The 22,576-nt window shown below is 46.3% G+C and overlaps 1 protein-coding gene across 1 annotated transcript in view; it reads right to left on the bottom strand.

Moving 5' to 3' along the window:
* The window catches only part of Lrrk1 (leucine rich repeat kinase 1), a 138,700-nt gene extending 119,671 nt beyond the window's left edge, over positions 1 to 19,029 (bottom strand). Inside the window, exons 1-2 of the mRNA XM_057756435.1 lie at positions 18,908 to 19,029; positions 12,847 to 13,099 (exon numbers count right to left, since the gene is read on the bottom strand). Coding sequence (XP_057612418.1) covers positions 12,847 to 12,964 — 118 coding nt within the window. The 5' untranslated portion in view covers positions 12,965 to 13,099; positions 18,908 to 19,029. The remainder of the gene's footprint in view (positions 1 to 12,846; positions 13,100 to 18,907) is intronic.
* Positions 19,030 to 22,576: the final 3,547 nt, after the last annotated feature.

The raw sequence follows: 22,576 nt of genomic DNA, 5'->3' as shown, positions 1-22,576 counted from the left end.
TTTCTGTTGTTTTCAGTATGCTCAGCACATGTTGGCTCTACCTTCTCATGGCTTCCTCCTTCTGCTCAACCAAGAAAATCCAAGACCATGCCATCTTCGGACATGTTTTAAATAAAAATCAAAGTGCCAGACATGTATTCCCTCTTTGCAAGTTGCTGGCCAGAGAGGCTCTGAGGTCCCCCAAACAACACAGGTTATTGCCATTGCTCTTGGTTTCCCATCGTAACTGGAGGGTAGGATCCTATCACTAAAGACACCACACGTTTTGGGTTCAGGATGCAGAGAAATCAGTCTTGAACTGATAGGAATCTCTTCTTGATGCCTAGCTTTCTTAGTTTTTGGAAGGCACGGTGCAGGCTGCTAGGGAGAAAAGCCATCCATGGTGTTATTCACAGCTGGACTCTTTATACTACATCACTGATGTACCAGGCAAGATTTCTCCATTGGCACAACAGCGATAAGGCAGTTTATGGGGGTAACCAACTTTTTTCTTGATTGGATTTGAGGCCTGGTCCATACGAGGGAGTTTATGCCTGATATTAGAAACAGCAAAATTCTCTGGCTAAAGGAGTCATAGGCCCTAGGGAAAACTCTATTGATGTTGTTTTGTTGAAAGGCTGAGTTTTCAAACTGCCTTCTAGATATTTCTGATTATATTCATAGATTATGCTGCTCCTAATTGATCAGTGAAACTTATTACAGGAGTGAGATATAGCTTAATGCAGAGACATATTACTCCTTGGTGTGCTGGGACTAAGGAACCATGAGTTCTCAGCTGTAGATGGACAGCTATCCCAACCCTGCTCTCTCCCAAACTCAGGAAACATTTAAGAAGATGGGGTGGAAAAAAATATAAGATCCAAAGGATGGAAAAGTGCTCTGGGATATATCCCTCAACTTTCAGTCTACCTAGAATTTATAGCAGATATATTCATTCTAATTACATTTAACATTTAAAAGATAAAAAATAACCAAGAAAATGTTAAAATTATAAATAACTTTCAATTATAGTTCTCCACAGAATTCAAGAACATGCCACGTGTATAACTGTAGTGGCATTTCATTTGCATTTTAATAAATAAAGCTTGCCTGAAGGTCAAAACAGCCCCACTGGTCAGCCTCACAGAGCAGGCATTGGTAACACACACCTTTAATCCAAGTAGCTACACTAGTTGCCATAGAAACCAGGTGGTGCATGCCTTTAATCCTGAGAGAAGAATATAAATGGGAGGAGACAGCTCTCAGGCTCAGTCTTATTCTGAGATTCCTGGAGACAGGATCACCATTTCAGATTGAGGTGAAGGTAAGAGCCAGGGGCTGGCTGTTTTGCTTTTCTGACCTTCGGGTTGAACCCCAATCCCAGTCTCTGAGTTTTTATTAATCATGCTTCATATAACAGAGGAGTAGAATACATGAACAGGACAATGAAGGATGGGACATGGTTTTTGGAAATTAAGCACAAGGGCCAAGCTGGAAGCTGGAGCTTGTGCCTAGTTCTAGTACTTAGGATGCTGAGGCTGGAGACTGCCCATGAGTTGTAGGCCAGCCTGAACTTCATAGTGACTTCCAGTCTAGCCGTGAGACATGTAAACAAAGAAATAACAAAAACAGGTGCCGAAATGAACTGACATGCATTTTAACCAAGAGGAGTTCCACAGAAACAGAGACAAAGGAGAGGAAGCAGAGGAGAAAAACAGCATCAGAGAAATGTACAGGCCTGAGAGCAATATATCCTTGGCCTATCCATTGCCAACAAGCATTGATGGAGGAAGGTCATTGGCTAATAAAGAAACTGCCTTGGCCCATTTGATTGGCCAGCCTTTAGGTGGGTGGAGTAAACAGAACAGAATGCTGGGAGGAAGAGGAAGTGAGCTAAGATGCCATTTTCTCTCCTCTCTGGGGCAGACGCGATGAAGCAAGCCGCCAGGTCAGACATGCTGAATCTTTCCCCGTAAGACTGGTGCTACACAGATTATTAGAGATGGGTTGATCGGGATATGAGAATTAGCCAGTAAGGGCTAGAGCTAATGGGCCAAGCAGTGTTTAAAAGAATACAGTTTGTGTGTTGTTATTTTGGGGCATGAGCTAGCCAGACGACCAGGAGCTGGGGCGGCAGGAACACAGCCCGCAGCTCCCTACAACAAAGCATGATGGGAAAGGACTCTTACCTAATATGTTCGCTATTATTACACTTGAGAATACTGTACCTGTAGGGAAAGATCCAACATGTCCAACAGAAGAAGAGAGGCAGAAGGATGAAATAGAACAATGAGAGATAAGTCACATCAAAGAACAAGAACCAGCTCTTCCAAACTCAGAAGGCGGGTGGGGGCAAAGCAGGTTCCAGTGGAGGTGAAGGTGAAGAGGCCTCCCGGACACAGTCCCATGGGGGAGTGTCTCCCTCAAAGCCTTTCTTAAGAACTTTCTTTCTGGGGTACTCTAGTCAAACAGCCCAAAGTAAGAGTTCAGGAGGGAGGGGGAAGGTGGATGGAGGTGCAAGGAAAAGGTGGGGTTCAGACACTGGGGCCTCACAGGATGAGATCAGTATTAAGTCCTAGCAATGGAATCATACCATGAAGCTACAGGTGCCATGGGGATGACTTGGTGCCAACAGAAAGAGCCCCGGAGGAAATGTGGTATTCAGGAAGGTGACAGAGATACTTATGGCTCTAAGTCCACAGCGACTGTCTTGGTGAACCAGGCAGAGAGAGGCAAGCAAATTCTCCAAATAAGAAACCCAGGAATAGGCCACAAGACCATTGGGCAGCAGACACTGGGCAGGGCTTTGCTCTTGGGTCTTCCTGCATCGTGGCTCCTTGTGTCTTAGTGGTCTCTTTGGCCAGGGACACACAGGACTTTGGAAACATTTAATGTGATTCCACAGTCCTGTTAGGGCACATCCTGCAGTACTCAACTGTTATGATAACGGGCAAACTCTAGGGAGTCTGGAGACACTTCACTAAGGGGATGACGGAAGAGAAGGATTGCGCTGATGCACATGGCCCACATGGCGTGAGCTCTGACGTCACTCAGGGGGAAAGCTGCACATTTAATGTGCATGCTTATGGGGATTGCATACACTCACCAAGCATGCATGAGACCCTGGGTAAGAGTCCAGGACCACAAAAAGTACAACTGAATGTCACATGTGTCAAGCTGGAATAGTGTGTGTGTGTTTTATGTGCGTGCGTGCACATGCACACTTGCAAGCACAAGCACATGCATGTGTGCTTGAACACAGAGTTCAGAAGTTAGGAAATGAATACATTCAGCTAATGGTGATCAGTCCTGCACAAATTGAGACATGTAGAACAAGCACCATGGCTCTCCTGTATTACTTCACTCTCCTGCGGGAACCTACGGGATTACATTACAGATAACTGTTTTCCTGAACTTTCAGATAGGAACTTGTTGTGGAACATTAACTAGAGAAAGATGTGCTGCATTTGTTTACGCTGCATTTGGTTAGTGATGTGAGGATGTGTGTTTAATTATGTCTATTGGGCTAATAAAAAGCTGAATAGTTGGCCCGGCAGTGGTGGCACAGTCCTTTAAGCCCAGCACTCAGGAGGCAGAGGCAGGTGGATCTCTGGATCTCTGTGAGTTCAAGGCCAGCCTGGTCTAAAAGAGCTAGTTCCAGGACAGGCTCCAAAGCTACAGAGAAACCCTGTCTCGAAAAACCAAAAAAAAAAAAAGCTGAATAGTCAATAGCTAGGCAGAAGAGGGATAGGTGGGGCTGGGCAGGCAGAGAGAATAAGTAAGAGGAGAAATCTAGGCTTGGGAAGAAAAGAGAGAGAAGAAAAACAAGAGAACAAGGAGAAACAAGGACACACATCATTCCAGGGTGAGAAGCCAGGCGGCTGCCAGCCAGACAGAAGAAGTCGTTAAAGTAAGATATACAGAAGGAAAAAAAAGAAAAGGTTCTGAGGCAAAAAGTAAACAAGTAGAAACAGACTACGTTAAAAGAGCTAGCCAGAAATGAGTCTAAACTAGGCAGAACACTCACAGCTAATGGTAAGTCTCCGTGTCATGATGTGAAAGCTGGTTGGTGCCCTGAAAGAAAGCCTGGGACAGGAACTGGGCCTAAGAGAATGTTCCTTAGGTAGGCCTTTGTTCGCCTTCCATGCTGGAAGCCAGAGGGGCTGCTGATGTCTGCACGGAGGCAGGAACAATTGCTCTCTGATGCTGTTTGAACCTGGCATCTGGGGCAGGAGTGGGCAGCCTGAGGGCCCTGTGGTGCCTCCTCCCACCCAGTACCACTGCAGAACCAGGGCCCTGCTCCTCTGTCTGTGGTCCCCCATAGGTGTAGGCCACCTGCACCCACCTACTTGTCTCTGGGTGCTCATACAACCATCTCAGTGCCAGAACTAGTATCTGGCAGGAACCTCAGCATCATTCTTGTCTTTTGTATTCAAATTCCAACCTCATATTGGCCCATTGCACAATTCTATATTTACCACAGCAGACCACAAACTCTCGGGGCCTTCAAATGCCTGACTCTTTGAAATGCTTGAAGTGACACAGAAGTTAAATATTTCCTTTTGGTCCTCCTGAAAGGGACAGATAAGTGTTTTTTTTTTTTTAAGACACTCTTGGCAACACACCCCTTGGTTCCTGCATGGAGGATAGGGGCCAAGAAGGTCCAACCTTAGTAGGAACTGGAAAAGCAAACTGAAATCTGAAATCATGCTGAAATACAATGTCTAACTAATGTTTGATTCTTCCCACAACATTGGAGCTACGAGCCCAGGTGGAGCGTATTATATTTCCATTTTGTAGCTCCTACCTGGCCCTCATGCAAATATCCTTCGATAAATTTCTAGAATGATGGTTAAATGGAATCTGGATAGAGTGAAGAAAAGCCTGGCCCGGATGGTAGATGCTGCAGAGAGAGGCTGAAGGACTTCAGCCTATGATGGGTTATGTCCTGATGAACTCACCACAAACAGGACATACGTCCAGTGCACACAGGCTGCGGGACATTCCCAATGAACAACACAGCCTAGCAGACAGTCAATTATTCACCTTGAAACTCTGCTGCCCGCTGGGAGCGGAGGCTCTCTGCTGCTTCCCAGCATTCTGAGTGAGAACCGGATCAGAAACCAAAAGCCCAGGAAAGAGATAAAACGTCAAAGTTCCCAGAAAATGGCACTGGCAGCAGGAAGGCAGTCTTGAGGGATTGGAGCCAAGGGGCACCACCAAGTCACACCATACAACAGAACTCAAGTGGGAGGATTATTGTGGGTGGCAGGGTATCCCCTGAGTGAAAAAGGGGAGGGGTGAGAGGGGCTTGCCTTTTATAAGGGGATATAGCACATGCACATAGGGAGAGTACTTAGTGGCTACATTGTAATATTTTGCTGCTGTTGTTAACCTGTCCTGCTAGGTCCCTGCGAGCAGGCCAGGGTAAACTCCTGAATGCTAACAGTTACAGCCTCTTCCTAAGTCTGACTTACATGGCTCAGGAACCCAAACAGGGGCGTGAACCTCTTGTCCTTCTGCCCAGGAATCCGTGCTCACGGGAACAAGCCCTTCCTCATTGTTACCATCATGGATAGCAGGAATGGACATTTCTCTGCTGGCTGCTGAGCGTGACAAAGGGGCCTAGGTTGGGCCTCAGCACAGAAGCCATCAGGTAGGGCTTGTCTGGCCACCCACGTTGGGGGTGAGGTCACAGGAAGCAAGTACAGATTAGGGCAGAGGGAAGAGGGGGAGAGCTGAGGGTTGTGGTGAGCCAAGACCTTCAGGCTCTGGCCATTCAGGAAGGAGGAAGGGCATGCAGGAGCCCTCCTAAAACCCTCACGTAGCAGGTGGAGCTGTTCTTTCCATGCACCCAGAAAGCCACTGGCCAAGGATTGTTCCACGGGCGGACTGAAGTTGGAAAAGTGGTAAACACTGTGAGAGCAGAATATGTCACAGGGACTGTCCTTCAGAGCATCCGGAAGTGTTAGCCTAAGAAGGAATCTGCAAGGAGGGTCAGGTCTTGGCTTTTAGCAGGAAGAACCTTTAGTTCCTAAAGGAAGGGCTGAAGGGATCGAAGTCGCCCTGCTGGGTGGAACTGGTTGACAGCAGGAAGGACTCTCGAGCATCTGCGACCTAACGAAGCCTGGCATCACCGCGTGGCTGTGAGCTCCCCATTACTGGAAGTGAGCAAGCATATACTGGACTACCGGTTAAGGGGGGCTCTAACCTCAGATTAACGGAAGCGTAACACATCTCATTGAGCCCAGAACTGACAGAGCTCGGCTCAGCTTTGTTGGAATGAGGAGCAACTGAGTCAGCTGCTGCCTGCATGGACCAACCATGACCAACTAGGCCACCTCCCAGCCATTCTTAATTAAGCCCACTTAATAAGAGACTACTTACTGGGCCCTCAGCATGCTTCCTGGAGAGGGCCAGTGTGCCTCTGTACTCCAACTCAGGTTGGAGAAGGCGGCTCCACTGACCATGCCCTGTCTAGATATGTACCATCTTATCCACGGACCCCACACATCCCAGCAAGCATAAGCGGACACTGATATGAGAAGCATGTAGGCTAACATGTTAGAGACATGTTCTAATACAGTCTATTTCCTTCTTCCTGGAAGGCAGGATGAGTCCCCACTTGACCAAACCTCATGGCTACAGCAACATGTCAGATAATCAAGGCCTGTTTTTAAAAACCCAAGGAAGAAAAAAACGAAACAAAACAACAACAACAAAAAAAAGGATATTTCAAGCATCTGCGTAACAACCTGGGATCTGAAGAGCCTCTGGAATGTTCCATCTTCTTCCATCCATGCTGGGGCTGGCAGTTGGTAGGGCTTTAAGAGGTAGGTAGCTGTGTTAGACCTTTCAGAGTCAAGGGGAGGAGCCTCGTGTAGAGACCCTCTAGCACCTCCCCACATCCTCCTGTGTGGGAGGAGAAGCTGGAAGCTTCCTTAGCTGATCTACTTTCCCTCAACTGGTAGAGCAGGTTTCTCCAAGAAGAACATCTAAGGTCGCGCTTGTCAAGAGAGTTTATCTAGCTGCTAGACTAGCAGCTATGGCCTAGCTACAGCTCACTGCTCCTCTTGCCAATTAACTTTGAAACCCACCAAGCCTTCCTAACGTGTCTCTGGCACCTCAGGGGAGCTCCCCTCCGATATGCTCATGAGACCGAGGCATGACACACCTTCTTGGTTCACATTTGTGCCCCGAAGACACGTGGTGAGCACACAGACCCCCTGCCATGATGCCTCAGTGGGCCCCGTGCTTGCATGCGCATGAGCTTTGAAGCCACCCTAAACACATACAAGCCAAAATAGGCAGGGGCTATGCAAACACACACGAAGCACACACATAGAAGTGGGGGAAAAAAATACCATTTCCAAAGAACTCTGGAGTTTGAACAATGTGTTCGGCTGAAAGTGTGAGTCTTTTTCAAAGGCGCTCATGCACGTATAAAGAATTTGGTCATTTTAAAACATTTTATACTCTAGGGACCTTTCAAAGACGGAGAGCCACCCCTGAATATTTTGAGAATTACTGGTTTCCCTCTGGCAGCCAACTTTCTTAGCTGAGGCTGCAAAAATAGGTCTGGTATAGTCTTCCCTGCCCTGAGGCTGGTAGATGCAGTTGCGGGGAGCAGGGCTGAGAAGTAAGGCTCTCCCCGATCTCAGAATGTCTTGTGGCAGGGGCAGGAAGCAACAGCCTATCTCTGAGTGCACCTCAAAACCCAGATGTGGACCCTGAAGAGGGCTCCGCTGCAGGTCAATTGAGTCTAATTTCATTAATTCCAAAAATACGTTAAGGGGAAACAGTGCAGTGAAGCATGCTTGACCTTGTATGACAGGTATGCCAGCTTGTTCCTAGTCAGGACACATAAGTACTTAAAGGAACAGCTTAAAGAAACAGTGATTGAAAAAAAAACAAAAGCAAGCTCTTGCTGGGTGGTAGCTGAGCAGTAGAGTACCTTCCTAGCATAGACAAGGCCCTGGGTGCGTTCCCAAGCACAAAGCAACTTGCCAATGTATCCTTCTGGCTTGCAAAAGTAACACAGAACAAAAAGAAAAAGTAAGGTGTTTGTTGCAGAAAACAAAGACTACAAATAAGCAAAGTGCAGTGTCTGTAATCCCAACTCAAACACTACCCTTTGACATTGCTAGTCCAGGCCCTCCCTGGCTGCGGGCTTGGTGTATATGGATGGCCCGACTCACATGCTTTCACTTACGATCTTTTGCTCTCATAATAGTTGCAACAGTACACACATACAAGTTTTCTGTTTTTCACTTACAGTATAGTACTTAATCAACTGTAGGAGGCGTTTAGCACTTTATTATGAAATAGGCAGTGTATTAGATGGTTGGCCCATCTTGGCAGAGTACAGGTGTTCAGAGTGCAGGGAAAGCCATGTTGAGTGAGTGAGGCAGACATGATGTCTGTTTGGATTAGGACATGTCTCCAACAACGAACCTCTCTGTAGTTAGTAGAAACTGTCAGTCTGTCTGGCTTCCTGCAATTCCTTACATTATTCAACAGGGGCTGGAAAGGGGTCCCTGGGGGCAGAAAGGTCTTCTGAGCCCCTGATCACAGCAATAAAGGAGAAGGGACCTACTGCAGACCAGAATTAATCTCAGGCACAGACCTTCAAGGAGAAACAATAGTCTGGCCTCTGGGTACTTGGTAATGTTTTCCAGGTGCCTGTTCTATCACAAACACACAGGTGGGGCTGGTCCAGGTTTGTGCAGTGCCCACCTTGCCCAAATTTCTGGGAACTGTAATGGATGATGGGGTCTTTAAAAGAACCTCTGTTATTCAGCAGCGCACATGCACGAGCACACACACACACACATGCATGTGCATGTGGAGGTCAAAGATCAACTCTCAGGAGCTGGTTTTCTACTTCTACCATATATGTCCAAGGGATCAACCAGATTTCAGGTTTAGCAGTGTAATGTATTTTAGATTGGTATGTTGTCATGTATTGTTTGAGTTTACTGAGAAGTTGGCTCTGGAAGAGACTGCAATATGGCTTAAGAATTCTTGTCTCATAGATATCAGACCAAGAACGTTGTCACACAAGGTGTCCTTCAAGGTTCCTTGTATGACAATAGGCTGCCAGCCCCCTAACTCTGTGAGAAAGGGAAGAGAACAGTTAAACAGCCCCAAGGACAACTAGAAGGTAAGAAAATTTCTAACAATATTGTTGTTTATCCCAAGATATACAAATGCCTACAGTCAGTTTCTGTTGGATGTTCTGAATACCTGATTGATGATCTTATTTTATCTGTTGCCGTTTGATTTTTTATCTGGAAGCACCACCTGAGGGCATGCTCTGCTTTGCCTAGATTGTCTATTGGGAACTCTAGCTGACTACTTTAAAGGGGCTTCCTTAGTTGATTTCTGTTGGACGTTTTGAGATTTGATGATATTTTGCTATCTATCTATCTATCTATCTATCTATCTATCTATCTATCTATGATCTGTCGTCTATCCTATCTATCTATCTATCTATCTATCTATCTATCTATCTATCTATCTATCTATCTATCCATCCATCTATCCATCCCTGTTTGCTACTTGCTATTTATTCTTTTACTTGGACTTGCTATATACTTAATAAACCACTCATTCAAAGCTGAAAATATGACCATCACAGATCAATCTCCAAACTGTACATAACAATTGACAAGCACTGTTACCCCTAATCTCAAGGGGCCAGAGTCTTCATTTATGAAGAGCCCCAGGGAACACATTCACAATTCCAGAAGTGCTGCCCTTGGGGCTCTGTGGATGACTTTCAACCCCAGCTGCACATGAAAAACATGAAGGATCCTCTGAAACCAGCCCATGCCTGACCCCTCCCATAAGGACGCTTGTGGGTTTGGATGGTGTCTGGCTATTGGAGGTTTGAGAAGCTCCTTGGTGGTTCTGTCAGCAAGGGTGGAGAAGCTTGCATTGAGATCACCAACTCTTGACTAGGAAAGAGATGGACAGAGACGTCCTCGGAGCTTTATCAGGTGTTGTAGCCATTTGCCCAGAACTGTACTGAACAAATGCCCCTGCTCTCACCCTCATTCCTATCTTCATCCTCAGGATGGCTAAGAGGAGCAACAGATGAAAGGATGGGGCTGAGTGTACACTGGAGAGGAAGAGATGCCACCCATTAGAGGACAGCATTCTACTGCCCAAGTCACCATGATCTCACAAAGCAACGTCTTACTAATGAGTCACTGAAGAATGATGCAATTCTCCAGGGAAAATGACAGATATTTTAAAATCTAATGTAAGTCTGGGGCATCTAGTGCTGGGAAATGTCTAAAAAAACCTTTATTTTAATTTGATTTATGTGTAAAGAAACATCACCCTAGTTAGCTCCTAGACATTTAAGATGGAGAAAAAACAGCCAGCTGAACAAATGTCTGCTGAGCTAGCTCTCAATCATTGCTACGGCTGAGGACACAAACATATAGGCTTTCATACTCAATATGTGGGGTTCTCAAAACCAACATTTGACCCTCTCAAACCATACACGACAGCCTATCATTTTAAGAATGAGACTTCTAGGGGTCAGCCAGGGTACAGATAGCGGTCCTGTGACTTATGAGTTGTTGACCTTAAACAAGGTTCTTGTCGTCTCTTATCCTCAGTTTTCCAGCTACAGGATCAGAGCACCCTTCTCAGACTATGTATGGAGCCCGGGGTGGATGGTTTGTCTAGAGTATGCAAAGCCTTGGGGAAAACAAAACAGGAAACTGAACACACATACACACACACACACACACACACACACACACACACACACACACACACAAAACTCACCAAACAAATAAAAAGCATTAACTCCACAGATTGCTGTGAGAATTTAACAAGGTGATTTGACAAAGTACCCAGAGCCTGGTACTAAGGGACAAACACTGACAGCAACGTCCATGATAGCCAGCTGGTATCAAAAGTGGTGCAGCTCCTATGGAAAAATCTTTAGTCTGACTTTCATCAAGCTGTCTTCTGGGAAGATCCTGGCAACTACGTATAAATATAAAGGAACGGGGTGCTTCACAGGAGAATGAACAATTAGATGTAACTCAGAGATCTCAATAGAAATTAGGGATTAGATAATCTTACCAAAAGCAATCTACAGATTCAACGCAATGCCCATCAAAATCCCAGCAAAATTCTTCAAAGACCTCAAAAGTATGGTACTCAACTTCATATGGAAAAGCAAAAAACCCAGGAGAGCCAAAACAATCCTGCACAAAAAAGAACTTCTGGAGGCATCACAATCCCCGACTTCAAACTTTACTCCAGAGCTACAGTACTGAAAACAGCCTGGTATTGGCATAAGTACAAACAGGAGGACTAATGGAACCAAACAGAAGACACGGATATCAATCCACACATCTTCGAACACTTGATTTTTGACAAAGAAGCAAAAAATATCAAATGGAAAAAAGAAAGCATATTTAACAAGTGGTGCTGGCATAACTGGATATGAACATGTAGAAGAATGAAAATAGACCCACATCTATTACCATGTACAAAACTCAAGTTCAAATGGATCAAAGACCTCAACATAAAGACAGCCACACTGAACCTTACAGAAGAGAAAGTAGGAAGTACACTTGAACGCATTGGCACAGGGAACCACTTCTTAAATATAACCCCAGTAGCACAGACATTGAGAGAAACAATTAATAAATGGGACCTCCTGAAACTGAAAAGCTTCTGTAAAACAAAGGACACGGTCAACAAGACAAAACAACAGCCTACACAATGGGAAAAGATCTTCACTAACCCCACATCAGAGAGAGATCTGATCTTCAAAATATACAAAGAACTCAAGAAATTGGACACCAAAAGATCACATAATCCAATAAAAAAATTGAATACAGACCTAAACAGAGAACTCTCAACAGAGGAATCTAAAATAGCTGAAAGACACTTAAGGAAATGTTCAACATCTTTAGTCATCAGAGAAATGCAAATCAAAACAACTCTGAGATTCCATCTTACATTTGTAAGAATGGCCAAGATCAAAAACACTTATGACAACTTATGCTGGAGAGGTTGTGGGGTAAAGGGAACATTCCTGCATTGCTGGTGGGGGTGCAGGCTGGTACAGCCCTCTTGGATATTAGTATAGTGATTTCTCAGAAAATTATGAAACAACCTTCCTCAAGACCCAGCAATACCACTTTTGGGTATATAACCAGTCAGTGCCCGTGAGAAGACTAGGGGACAGCAACATGTAAGAGTGCATCAATCTTTTAAATGCCGTAGAGCAGTGTTTTTCTACGTGTGGGTCTTGACCCCTTTGGGGGTCGAATGACCCCTTCACAGGGGTTACCCAAAACCATCAGAAAACAGATATTTATGTTACGATTCATAACAGTAGCAAAATTATAGCTAAGAAGTAGCAACGAAAATAATTTTGTGATTGGGGTCACTACAACATGGAAACCGAGGCTGAGATCCACTGCTGTAGAGTGAATCCAGAATTGCTTAACCAGAGAAATAGACTAAGATAACAGGTGAATCATGGACTGTGCTCCCCTTTGGGTGGTGGAATTCTGGGTGAGCGTTTGTTGTTTTTAAAATTTCTCTCTTCTCAGTTTTTCTTTGGTAAACAAGTATTTCTATAGTGTAAAAACAAAAGGCAGTCCCCATTTAAAACAACGAATTACTTGACCAGTTCAATGTCCACTTTCAAAGTCTTTGAAGCATAATAAATTTTGTCTATGGCCTCTCCATTTTAGGAATTTAAATGAGGATCCCAAATAATCACCAAATAATCTTAATTTTATTTATTTTGGTTGAAAATGCCTGTTCTTGGATGTGTGTAAATTCTCTATAAGACAAGCATGGCAGACCCTGCCCCTCACTTACCATTCTGCGTCTCCATGGCAGGTCCTGGAAACACAGCGGATCCCTCTGTCCCCACGGCAGATCCCTCTGTCCCCACACACCAGTACATACTGGGTGGTCGCTGTGACGTACCAGCCATCAACCCTTGAGGCAGCAGATCTTTAGAAGGAGGTCTTGCTCTTGTCACTGGAAACTCCACTGGGCAGTGGCCACCACTGTGCAGGCGGGCTAATGCACGGACACATAGTCACGGTGCTGTAGACACACGTTCATTCTGGTGGCAAAATACATCAAATTAGAAAGGTCCTCCCTTGCAAGCCCTTCTAGGGACTCACTATTTTCTTTGGCTTTCCCCCTTTCTCTGCAGTATTTCTTCATAATCCATGCATCTGGCCAGCTCTGTCAGACAGGAACACTGAAAGTACAATGTCTCCCCTATCTCACCTTGACACTGGGCTTAGATCTTGTTTATGTGAAAAGAAACTCAAAATTATCACAAGCCGCTCTTGCAGTGTTCGGTTGCTCAATCAACCCTTATCTATTTTATCTGCCAAAATAGCCAGGCCCTGTGTGGAACCCGGTGCCACCAACATGGCAAAAATAAGTCCCCTATTGACAGGACTCATACTTCACTGGGATAGGGCAGGCACATGGTTGGTCACAATATAAGGCCATCCCTTGCCCGGGACTGATATCTATGGATGTCTGGGGGTGTGCATGTGATCCCCAAATGGGAGCCAGGCAATGGTCCCAAAAAGAAAGGGTCTGGAAGGAGTTGTTGCTGGTTATGAAGTCAAATGAGCCCTGTAAATGTTGCCTCTCTCCAAGGTGACATTTGACAATATCTAGAGATATTTAGGTTGTCACAGCTTGGGAGAGGGGTGCCACAGGCACACAGTGGGTAAAGGTCAGATGTGTGACTAAACAGTTTACCATGCATCTGGCCACATAGTGTTCTAACCAAAGTAAGACTCATCTTCTAAAACTGAGCAGACTTTGAGCTATGGCTAAACTGCTCTTCCATGCTTGGATTCCCCTGACCCTGGAGGCCCACCAACCTGAATGTCTGAGCTGCTTTGTTGAAGAAAGGTACAGACCTATTAGACCTGGCCCAAGACAGGAAGGTTTTAAATTAACATGTGTATATATACACATATATATTTAAATGCATGTTCCCATAATCCATCATATACATGAAGCACTTAGGTGTCATAAGCACTTAAGACAACCCTAAAATGTGGAGTGAGGATATAACCAAAAATATCAGTAAAAAGAACTAAGAGTCATGAGACAGCTCAGATACTACGTGTGTTGTGGCTGTCACACTGAGGGCTTTCTGTTAGGTATCAGCGGTGTGACATTCAGTTAGAACTTTTCTTCTCGTCTGCTAAGAATAGACCCACACCCTACACCCCCACATTCCCACAACCCCTGGCAATCTCACAGGACTACTGGGTGACATCACATCGTAGACTTTGAATAGTCACTCCAACAGGGCTAGCATGGCCAGTATTTAAAGCAGAGCGAGGACTTGGAAGGTCAGCAGGGTTTCATGCCCCCTTTTGATCAATACACTCAGAATAACCCTGGATCCCAGTTCACAAGTTCTAGAAGCTTCCCTCAAATCATGTAGCCACTGGGCAAGCCACAGAACAAAGAAGAGGTAAAGGGTGTGTCTGATTTCTCCTCTAAAAGCTTAGGAATGAGACACCTACCCTTGAGGGGTGGTGCGGTGGGGACAGGATGGGTCTGGGGTAGACTCTTCCAGGCAGGAGCAAATGTGGCCAAAAGAGTCCGCACAGTGGCCTTGCTCCTAATACCCACTCTTCTCTGAACCAGAGGACCCATCATTCAAAGAAAGGTATTTAGAGTCGAGAAGAAAGAGAACACAGGAGAGCCAGGCAAAATCTGGAACTGTGTATGTCTTACAGCCCAGTAGAACAAGAGAGGGAAAACATGGAGACAGAGTCTGATTGAAAACCAATCAAGGCTCCACATCTCCCATGAAAACCCAGAAACTGAGACCCACAGCTATCATATCATCTGCTTTCAAATGCCTTTCTAAAGCTACTGAACACACAGGATGCATTTCAAAGAGTCCCCCATGGCAGATGGTCCTTCTCAGAACAGAACTGGCCTGGTATATAATGTGTTAAAGCCACACACACACACACACACACACACACACACACACAAAGATATTTTAGGCTAATTCTCACCCAGCACGCTTGGTTCCCCTTTCAGTTTCCTTTTGCGAATCACTCCACAGATAGAGGATTCTGTCATAGGAGCGGTCTTTACACTGCAGCCCTTATTTGGGTTTACACCCTAAGGTAGGCGTTTTAGGACGAGGTATCTGGAATTATTCCACGTCTGCCCTTAAACAGCTCAGTACTTCCTTGTGTTTCTCTTAGGCAGAACAATGCAACAGATCATTGTGGTAAATTATGGGTTTTCATTTTGTACCCTGCAAAGGGCCTAGAGAGTTTTCTTCAGTAGTGACCGCTTTAATAATGTTTTAAAGACCATCCTTTTCCTTTTGGCAACTCTTCACGCCAATATGAATGAACATTCTTAAATGATTATTGACAGACAAAAACAAGGAGCTTGCCGTTCATTCTGAGCAGGCTTTACTGAGCCGTTTTGGTGAAGAGTGAGCTCTGATGAGCTCATGATGCTGGAGGGGAGGGAAGGACAACAAAAGAAGTCATTCCTCGGAAGTTTCTGACCAAGGAAAGCCGAGGGTGTTTCTGCAGAAGGTTTGGGACTACTCACATCAGTTATCTCCTTGGGTCAAAGCCTGGTCGAGATGGATAGCCAATCACTGTAGATACCCCTAGTGCTTTTGCTATCCTCTGAATAATACCGGTACCTACAAAAATGGATGTCAAAGGATGTTTGAAACCCCACATGAGTGCAGAAAGGTTGGAGGGCAGAAATGTTCCACATCTAACTTAAGGCTATTCTTCCACTATCCCAACACTGTACATACCGCCATTCACAGGGGCCTGCTGGCATGGTTACGAGGGGTGCCACAGTGAACAAGGAGGTCTCTGCCTTAGGGGGCCCTAGTAGAGACCTTGAGTAAGTGGACAGAAGATGAACAGATGAAGGAGGATATAGAAGAAAGGGAAGGGGGGACACGGTAGATAGTGCATGGTGAGGGAAAGGTCGGGAAGTCACAGGCGGAAACATGGGGCAGCAAAGCAAAGGCTTCAACCATGGAGGCTGGGGGCAGTGGCCTGGGCTGTGGAATGGAAGGGGGCTAGACTGAACGGAACGGGGAGAGTACTGAAGACCCCATGAAGAGGAGGGATGCATCCCGTCAAACCATTAAGAATGTATGTACACCACGCTGTTTCTAGGGGAAAACCTATTGCTATCATTCTGCTAAATGGGCATAGCAATATAGCAATAAAATGGCCTCAATGATACATGGCTAGCCCCATAAATCAGTTCATAGTTCACCCCCCCATCAGAGAAGCTTCTTGCAGTAGATGGAAATTAACCCAGAGGTCCATAACTGGACAATACAGAGAGTATGAGACTTTGGAACACTCCGTACTAAATGGGATGTCTTGGTCATACACCTCCCGTCAAGGCTCGGGGATCTATGGGTAACAGAGAGAGGTAGCAGATGACCCCAAGGAAACAGCACTGTTGAAACACAACAGGGCTGATGCGCACAGGAGACTGTGGAAGCATGCACAGGGCCCGCACAGGTGCAACCCAGACAAAAATCCCAGCCCCGAGAAGGGGAAGTGGGCACCAAGTCCTACCTCCCAACCAAGAAGCTATTTGTAGTCGTCATACCTGCTAGGACAGAGAAAATTAGTTTTCAGCCACACTCCAAGGCAGGCCCTACACCCAGGAGTTGTTGATCAACCCAAAGCAGACTCCATGTTTTTTTGGTGTGCTTTTTGTTAATTTGGTTGGTTGGTTGGTTGGCTTGCTTAATTGGGTGTTTTGTTTTGGGTTTTGATAAAAATAATATAAAGAAGAGAAGTATATGGGAGGAGTTGGGTGAGAGAAATAATGTGGCAAATATATTGTATAAATAGTTTTAAAGAATATTAAAAGAAAGAATGTATGTCTACTATATCACTGTGTCTGGCAGCTAGAGCAGAGGGAGGAGGACTGTGATCATACAGCAGAGGCAACAGCAATTTCCACTGTGGAGGAGGCTGTGAGAAGAAGAAGACAGACCAGGATACTTTTGGGGGATAGAGCCAACAAGGCGGTAGACTGAACTCAGAGATGATAAGACTTTCTAGGGTTCTTACTTTTAATTCTCTCTGTCCCCTCTGTGTGTGTGTGTATGTGTGGTATGTGTAGTGTGTATGTGGTGTATGTGGTGTGTGTGTAGTGTCTATGTGGTATGTGTGCATGTGTGTGTTCTGTGAGTGTGGTGTGTATAGTGTGTGGTGGTGTGTGTTGATGTGTGTAGTGTATACGTGGTGTGTGAGTATGTGGTGTCTGTGTGGTGTGGTGTAGTGTGTCCATGTGTGTATAGTGTGTGATGCGTGTACATGTTGGAGTGTGTTGTGTATATGTTTGGTGTGTGGTGTGTGTGGTATGTGCATGTGTGTGCTCTATGTGTGTGGTGTGTAGTGTGTGATGTGTGTACATGTTGGTGTGTGTGTTGTGTATGTGTGGTGTGGTGTGTGTATGTTGGTGTTGTGTTGTGTGTTAGTTTGTGTGTTGTGACCATAGGACAATCTTTGGTGTTGGTCTTTGCTTTACACCATGTTTGAGATTCCCAGTATCTTCTTCACTGCTGCCCATATCAAGCTAGGTGGCCAGTGAGCTTCCGGGAAGTCCGCTCTGCACCTCCCATGAGGATTCTGAATTTGAATTCAGATCCTTACACTTGACCAGCAAGTGCTTTACACACTGAGCCAGCTCCCCAGCTGGTTTACTATTGTTATTGTTGTTATTAAAATTTATCTAAGCTATCAAGGAGATGCAGAGGTCTGGGTGGAGGTAAAGCTTGGCTGGCCCTAAAGCTTCCTTCAGGACAAATTAAGTGTTGGTAAGCTATTTTTTTTTCTGGACTATGAGCAAAGACAATGAAAACCAAGTCATTAGTTGAAAACCAATTTAGTTGAATGCTAAAGTTTTTCAAATGTGCATATTGTGGCCCCTTTAATACTGCTGTGTGAGTGTCCAACTCATTGAAAACAGGATATTTGGTGAGCATTTGCTAAGAACATAACTCTTATGACTCTTTTCAGCCTGCTCCAGTCCTTGCAGGGGTGGGCACATGCAAGAGAAAATTTTAATGGCCTTGAACTGACTGTTGGCATCCTTAGAGCTTCTCCATCGCTATCTTTGTTGCCACCCCTTGCCCTTCTAGGATTCTGCCCTCATCTGCACTGGGGAACACAGCCGGCTCAAGCAAGAGTTTTTCTCAGTAGCCACAGAGAGGCGACCACTGTTCTAGAAGCGCGCCCCAGGAATGGAGGAGGGGAAAACCTCCAGGCCACCCGGTGCCCAGAGCGTGGAGAGCCTGCTGGACGATCGCCTCCCGCCACCAGGCGCTCACGCACCCCCACGCGTACACACACGCTCAGATCCCCGCTCTATGTTCAAAGTCAGGCTTTCTTCAAACGCAAAAGAACTTTGTAGCCGCCCTGGTGTTTCCTACTTTTGTTTCTGAACTCTGCTCCCCGCCCCCATTCCGCTCCGGTCCCGCGCGGGATCTCGGGGTCCCCCTGCTCCCGGGTTCCAGAACCGCACCCGCTTAACCCTTCAAAGGACGAGGGTCGCGGCGCGGTCTGAGAAGCAGCGAGGAGACCCGGGTCGCCCCGAAATTCAGGCGCCCCCAGAGCTGTGACCTGCGACCTCTCGGGCTCAGGCCGGGGTCCGGAGCACGCGGCAGCCAGGGGTGCGGGGTGCCGGCCTGGGGAACAAGGCGCGAGGGTTGTGGCGCGGGAAGCAGGGCGCGGGGCAGGCGGCCTCGGCTGCACGGAGGGGACCCGAGTATGGGTCCGGGAGGCACGGGGGAAGCTTTGCTGTCCAGCCGCTGGCTTCAGTCGTGTCCCCGACTGAAGGGCAGGGTGAGGGCCGGAGCAGCACTTACCTGCAGCGGTGGGGTCGGGGCGCTGAGGGCGGGCGACATCAGCGGGCCAGGGCCTGCGGGTCCTACCGTGCTCTGCCCTGCGAGGCTCTGGCCGCCAGACACACTTCCTCAATCCTGCGGCCGCCTGGCGGGCGGAGAGGGCGGGTGGCGCGGAAGCAGGGCCGCGCCAGAGGGTCCGCTGCCCACGGCCTCGGCAGACGAGGACGCGGAACCCCCCCCCCCCGCCCCCGGCCGATGGCCTGCCTCGGTTTCCCTAGCTGCTAGATGTCGGTGACCAAGCTCACTGCTCGCGCTTTGGTAGACGCTAGGGCCCTGGGACTTTGTAGGGTCTTCTCCAAGTTCGGATGCCCTGCTGTCTTCTCTGGGGACAGACACAGTGACAAGACTGCTCCGGTCTCTGCTCAGCCTTTAAGTTCGGATGCCCTGCTGTCTTCTCTGGGGACAGACACAGTGACAAGACTGCTCCGGTCTCTGCTCAGCCTTTAAGTTCGGATGCCCTACTGTCTTCTCTGGGGACAGACACAGTGACAAGACTGCTCCGGTCTCTGCTCAGCCTTTAAGGAAGGAAGCCTTTAAGGCTCTGCTCTAGTAAATGATTGATTTCTATCTTGTATGCTGGCCATATACTCTGGCTGTAAATATAGAAGGACGAGGATAATAATGTGTATGCAGGTCTTTAGTGAGCAGTACAGAAACTGCTTTTTAAACGTTGATGTTCTGTAAACTGTACCTTTCCACCACTAGTTCGCTAAATTAATTATGGACATTTGCAAAGATATTACTAGTTGGTGAATCTTCTCAGATTTTCAGCCTCTGGAGTATCTGGGACTACAGGCCCATGCTACATTGCCTTGTTGATTGTGGTAAGGTGTAAACCATGGTACAGTATTGTGCCAGCTGATGTCACTGAGGAGAATAACCAAACTCAGGCTAAACTCTCATGGCTAAGCTGCTATTGGGCTTCCGATGCGCCTCTGATTTTCCCTCAGAGAGGAGAGTCCTCTGCCGAAAAGCAGTTCCGTACCTAGACACTTCCGCGGTAAGGTAACAAGGAATATTCCCGAGACCACGCACAAAGCGCATAGACAGATGGCCAGAACTCTCTCTGCCAGTTCACAGAATCTGAGCAGCTATGGGCCGCCTGAGATACTTGAGGAGCAACGCAAGTGTTTACCTAGGATCTATGTTCGCCAGGGAGACTCTCGCGGCTCTCCTACGCTCTGTTTTCCCTCCACTGAACACCGTTCAGAAAACGGCGCAGTTCTGCACTCCTGTCCTCACCACCGAGGTTCTCAGACCAATTAGCAAGGGCAGCGGTATGACTGCTACCGAAAAGTCCCTAAGAGTTTGTAAGGCGTGGCGTCAGCAGTTTGAATGGGCCTGGTTTGGCGTCTACTTCAGAGCATACATCGCTGCCACCTAGCGTTATTAGGAGGAAATCCATGCCTAGTGGCAGGACAGACGCTAGGACACTTGGTTGCCAATACTTACTGTGGCAAGAAAATTTCCGCTTTAAACAAGGGAACAGGTTAGGAAAAATGCCCAATGTAGAAAATCATATGGAACATTCGACACATGTATGGCCTCATCCCAGCATTCAACTTTACCCAATAGGCGTGCGTTAGTCCCAAGTTTGGAAAGGAGACTTTCCTGCAGCACAGTTAAGATTCCTTTCCCCTTCTTTTTCATTCCCGTAGACCCATGTTTTTGCTCGCATTCCACCCAGTTTTCAGAACCCTGAGGTTGGAATGACCATGTCCAATGGGGGTCAGCTGATAGACCGTGGTCAGAGGTAGGTCAGCCACCTACTTCTCTGAATGAACAGCTCACCGAAGCTTACTGTTCTTTCTGTCTTTTGATGTTTGTCTTTATTCAGTCAGATCCTCACTTTCTTCTGATATCCCTAACAATGATTTAAACAGCACTACCCCCAATCTCCACTGTTGCATGGACTCTAGCGAGGTGTGGACATTAGGAAGTAGCCACCCAGCTGGGCGGTGGTGACACAGGCTTTTAATCCCAGTACTCAGGAGGCAGAGGCAGGCGGATCTCTGTGAGTTCAAGGCCAGCCTGGTCTACAGGGAGAGTTCCAGGACAGCCAGGGCTACACAGAGAAACCCTGTCTCGAGAAACAACAACAAAGCAAGAAAAAAAAAAGTAGTCACCCACCAAAGGTGAAGCTAGAGCACCCCAGTGTCTTCTTTTATAGAACACACCCAACCCCAGACATACAACTGCACATATACACGCCCCTGCACACCTTTTACACACATACTCAAACACACCCATTCTACCTATTGTCTCTAGAGTGGTTCTCTTCAGGCAGTCATGCCCTAATTTGTCAAACAAAAGGAAGTGTGATTTTACATCATCTCTTTACGTTTGGCTGAGAGCTGAAACGTCCATAAGCACAGTAGCACACACCTCAGTGCATGCTAGCAGAGGTCCAAGAAGACATAAAAGTCCAACCTCCCCTGGGCCATTTTTGAGGGGGCGGGGCTTCTCAAACATGTCAGCCACCTGGACTTTGGACAGCTTGATCTTTCCAGACCTACCCAAGTCCAGTGAAGGTTTCTGCTCCAGAATCAATGTCAGGTCACAGCCAGGCGACTGACATTTCTTGGCAATTAGAAGCCTTAAGAACTTCAGCTAAGTTAGGTCCACACCCTTAGATCATCATAGAGAAAAGTCACACACACACAAAAACCCCAAAACTAAAAAACAAACAAAACATGGTCACTATTTGGGGACAAAATGTTTTCTCTAAATCCTCATTTTCTGTACTCAATATTCATTTGTTTGTGATTAAAAGGGGCTTGGGGAGCATAGAAAGCACCTTACAATTAGCCTGTAAGGTACAGGGCTGTTCAACAGCCGAGACTACAGGAATGGGCATTACCATCAGGTAAAAGAAGCCCTGCGTGCCGCCGACTGAAGGTACAAGTTTATTAATGCTATTACCATTGCTTATGAAAAGCCACAGTATACAAGTCTCGGAAAGAAGACTCTGCCACATAATTCAAATGAGGTTAGTCCTTCAGTGAAGAAAAAAAGAATGCTTCTCAAGTGTCTAATTTTATTTTGTCATTGCTGAACATGATCTGAAGTTAGGATCAGAATTCCCAGTCCAATCAATTGAAAAACCATACCACAGGGGTCAACCTTAAAGAAGTGAGATCTAACATTATATAGATTTTCATTTCTAAATACAGTATATTACAGAAGGTTAAATATACTACCTCTGTGTACTTACAGCTATAAAAAGATACATTAATGATACCAATTATAAATAATGTAACATTTCATATTAAAGGCATTATTGTACAATGGAAGACTAGCAACCCTCTAATGTACTACGGTGAAGGGTAGTGCCTAGAGATATTGAGATGCTGAAAGGTCAGTGTCTGAGGCCAAATCCCGGTTTAATCAGTTACTGGTAGTATAAGTGCTGAGGGGGAAGGAAGGTGAATGGAATATTGCTTGTCTCTGGCAGGGCTGAGAGCCCCAGTTCGTGCATCATCGTCTTGATGCACACACTGGTTCCGGTATGAGGCTTTATTTTCACTGTTGCTCAGTCCAACTTAAGTCCTTAAGTGTAAGCATCACAGCCAATTAGAGAGGTGTGAGTTACTGACAGTTAAAGTACCCAAACAGCAGTCGACCCAATCG

This window comes from Chionomys nivalis, chromosome 23 (assembly GCF_950005125.1).
Source record: "Chionomys nivalis chromosome 23, mChiNiv1.1, whole genome shotgun sequence".
Lineage (NCBI taxonomy): Eukaryota > Metazoa > Chordata > Mammalia > Rodentia > Cricetidae > Chionomys > Chionomys nivalis.
The sequence above is the reverse complement of the archived record's forward strand: the minus strand, read 5'-3'. Positions and strand labels throughout refer to the sequence as shown.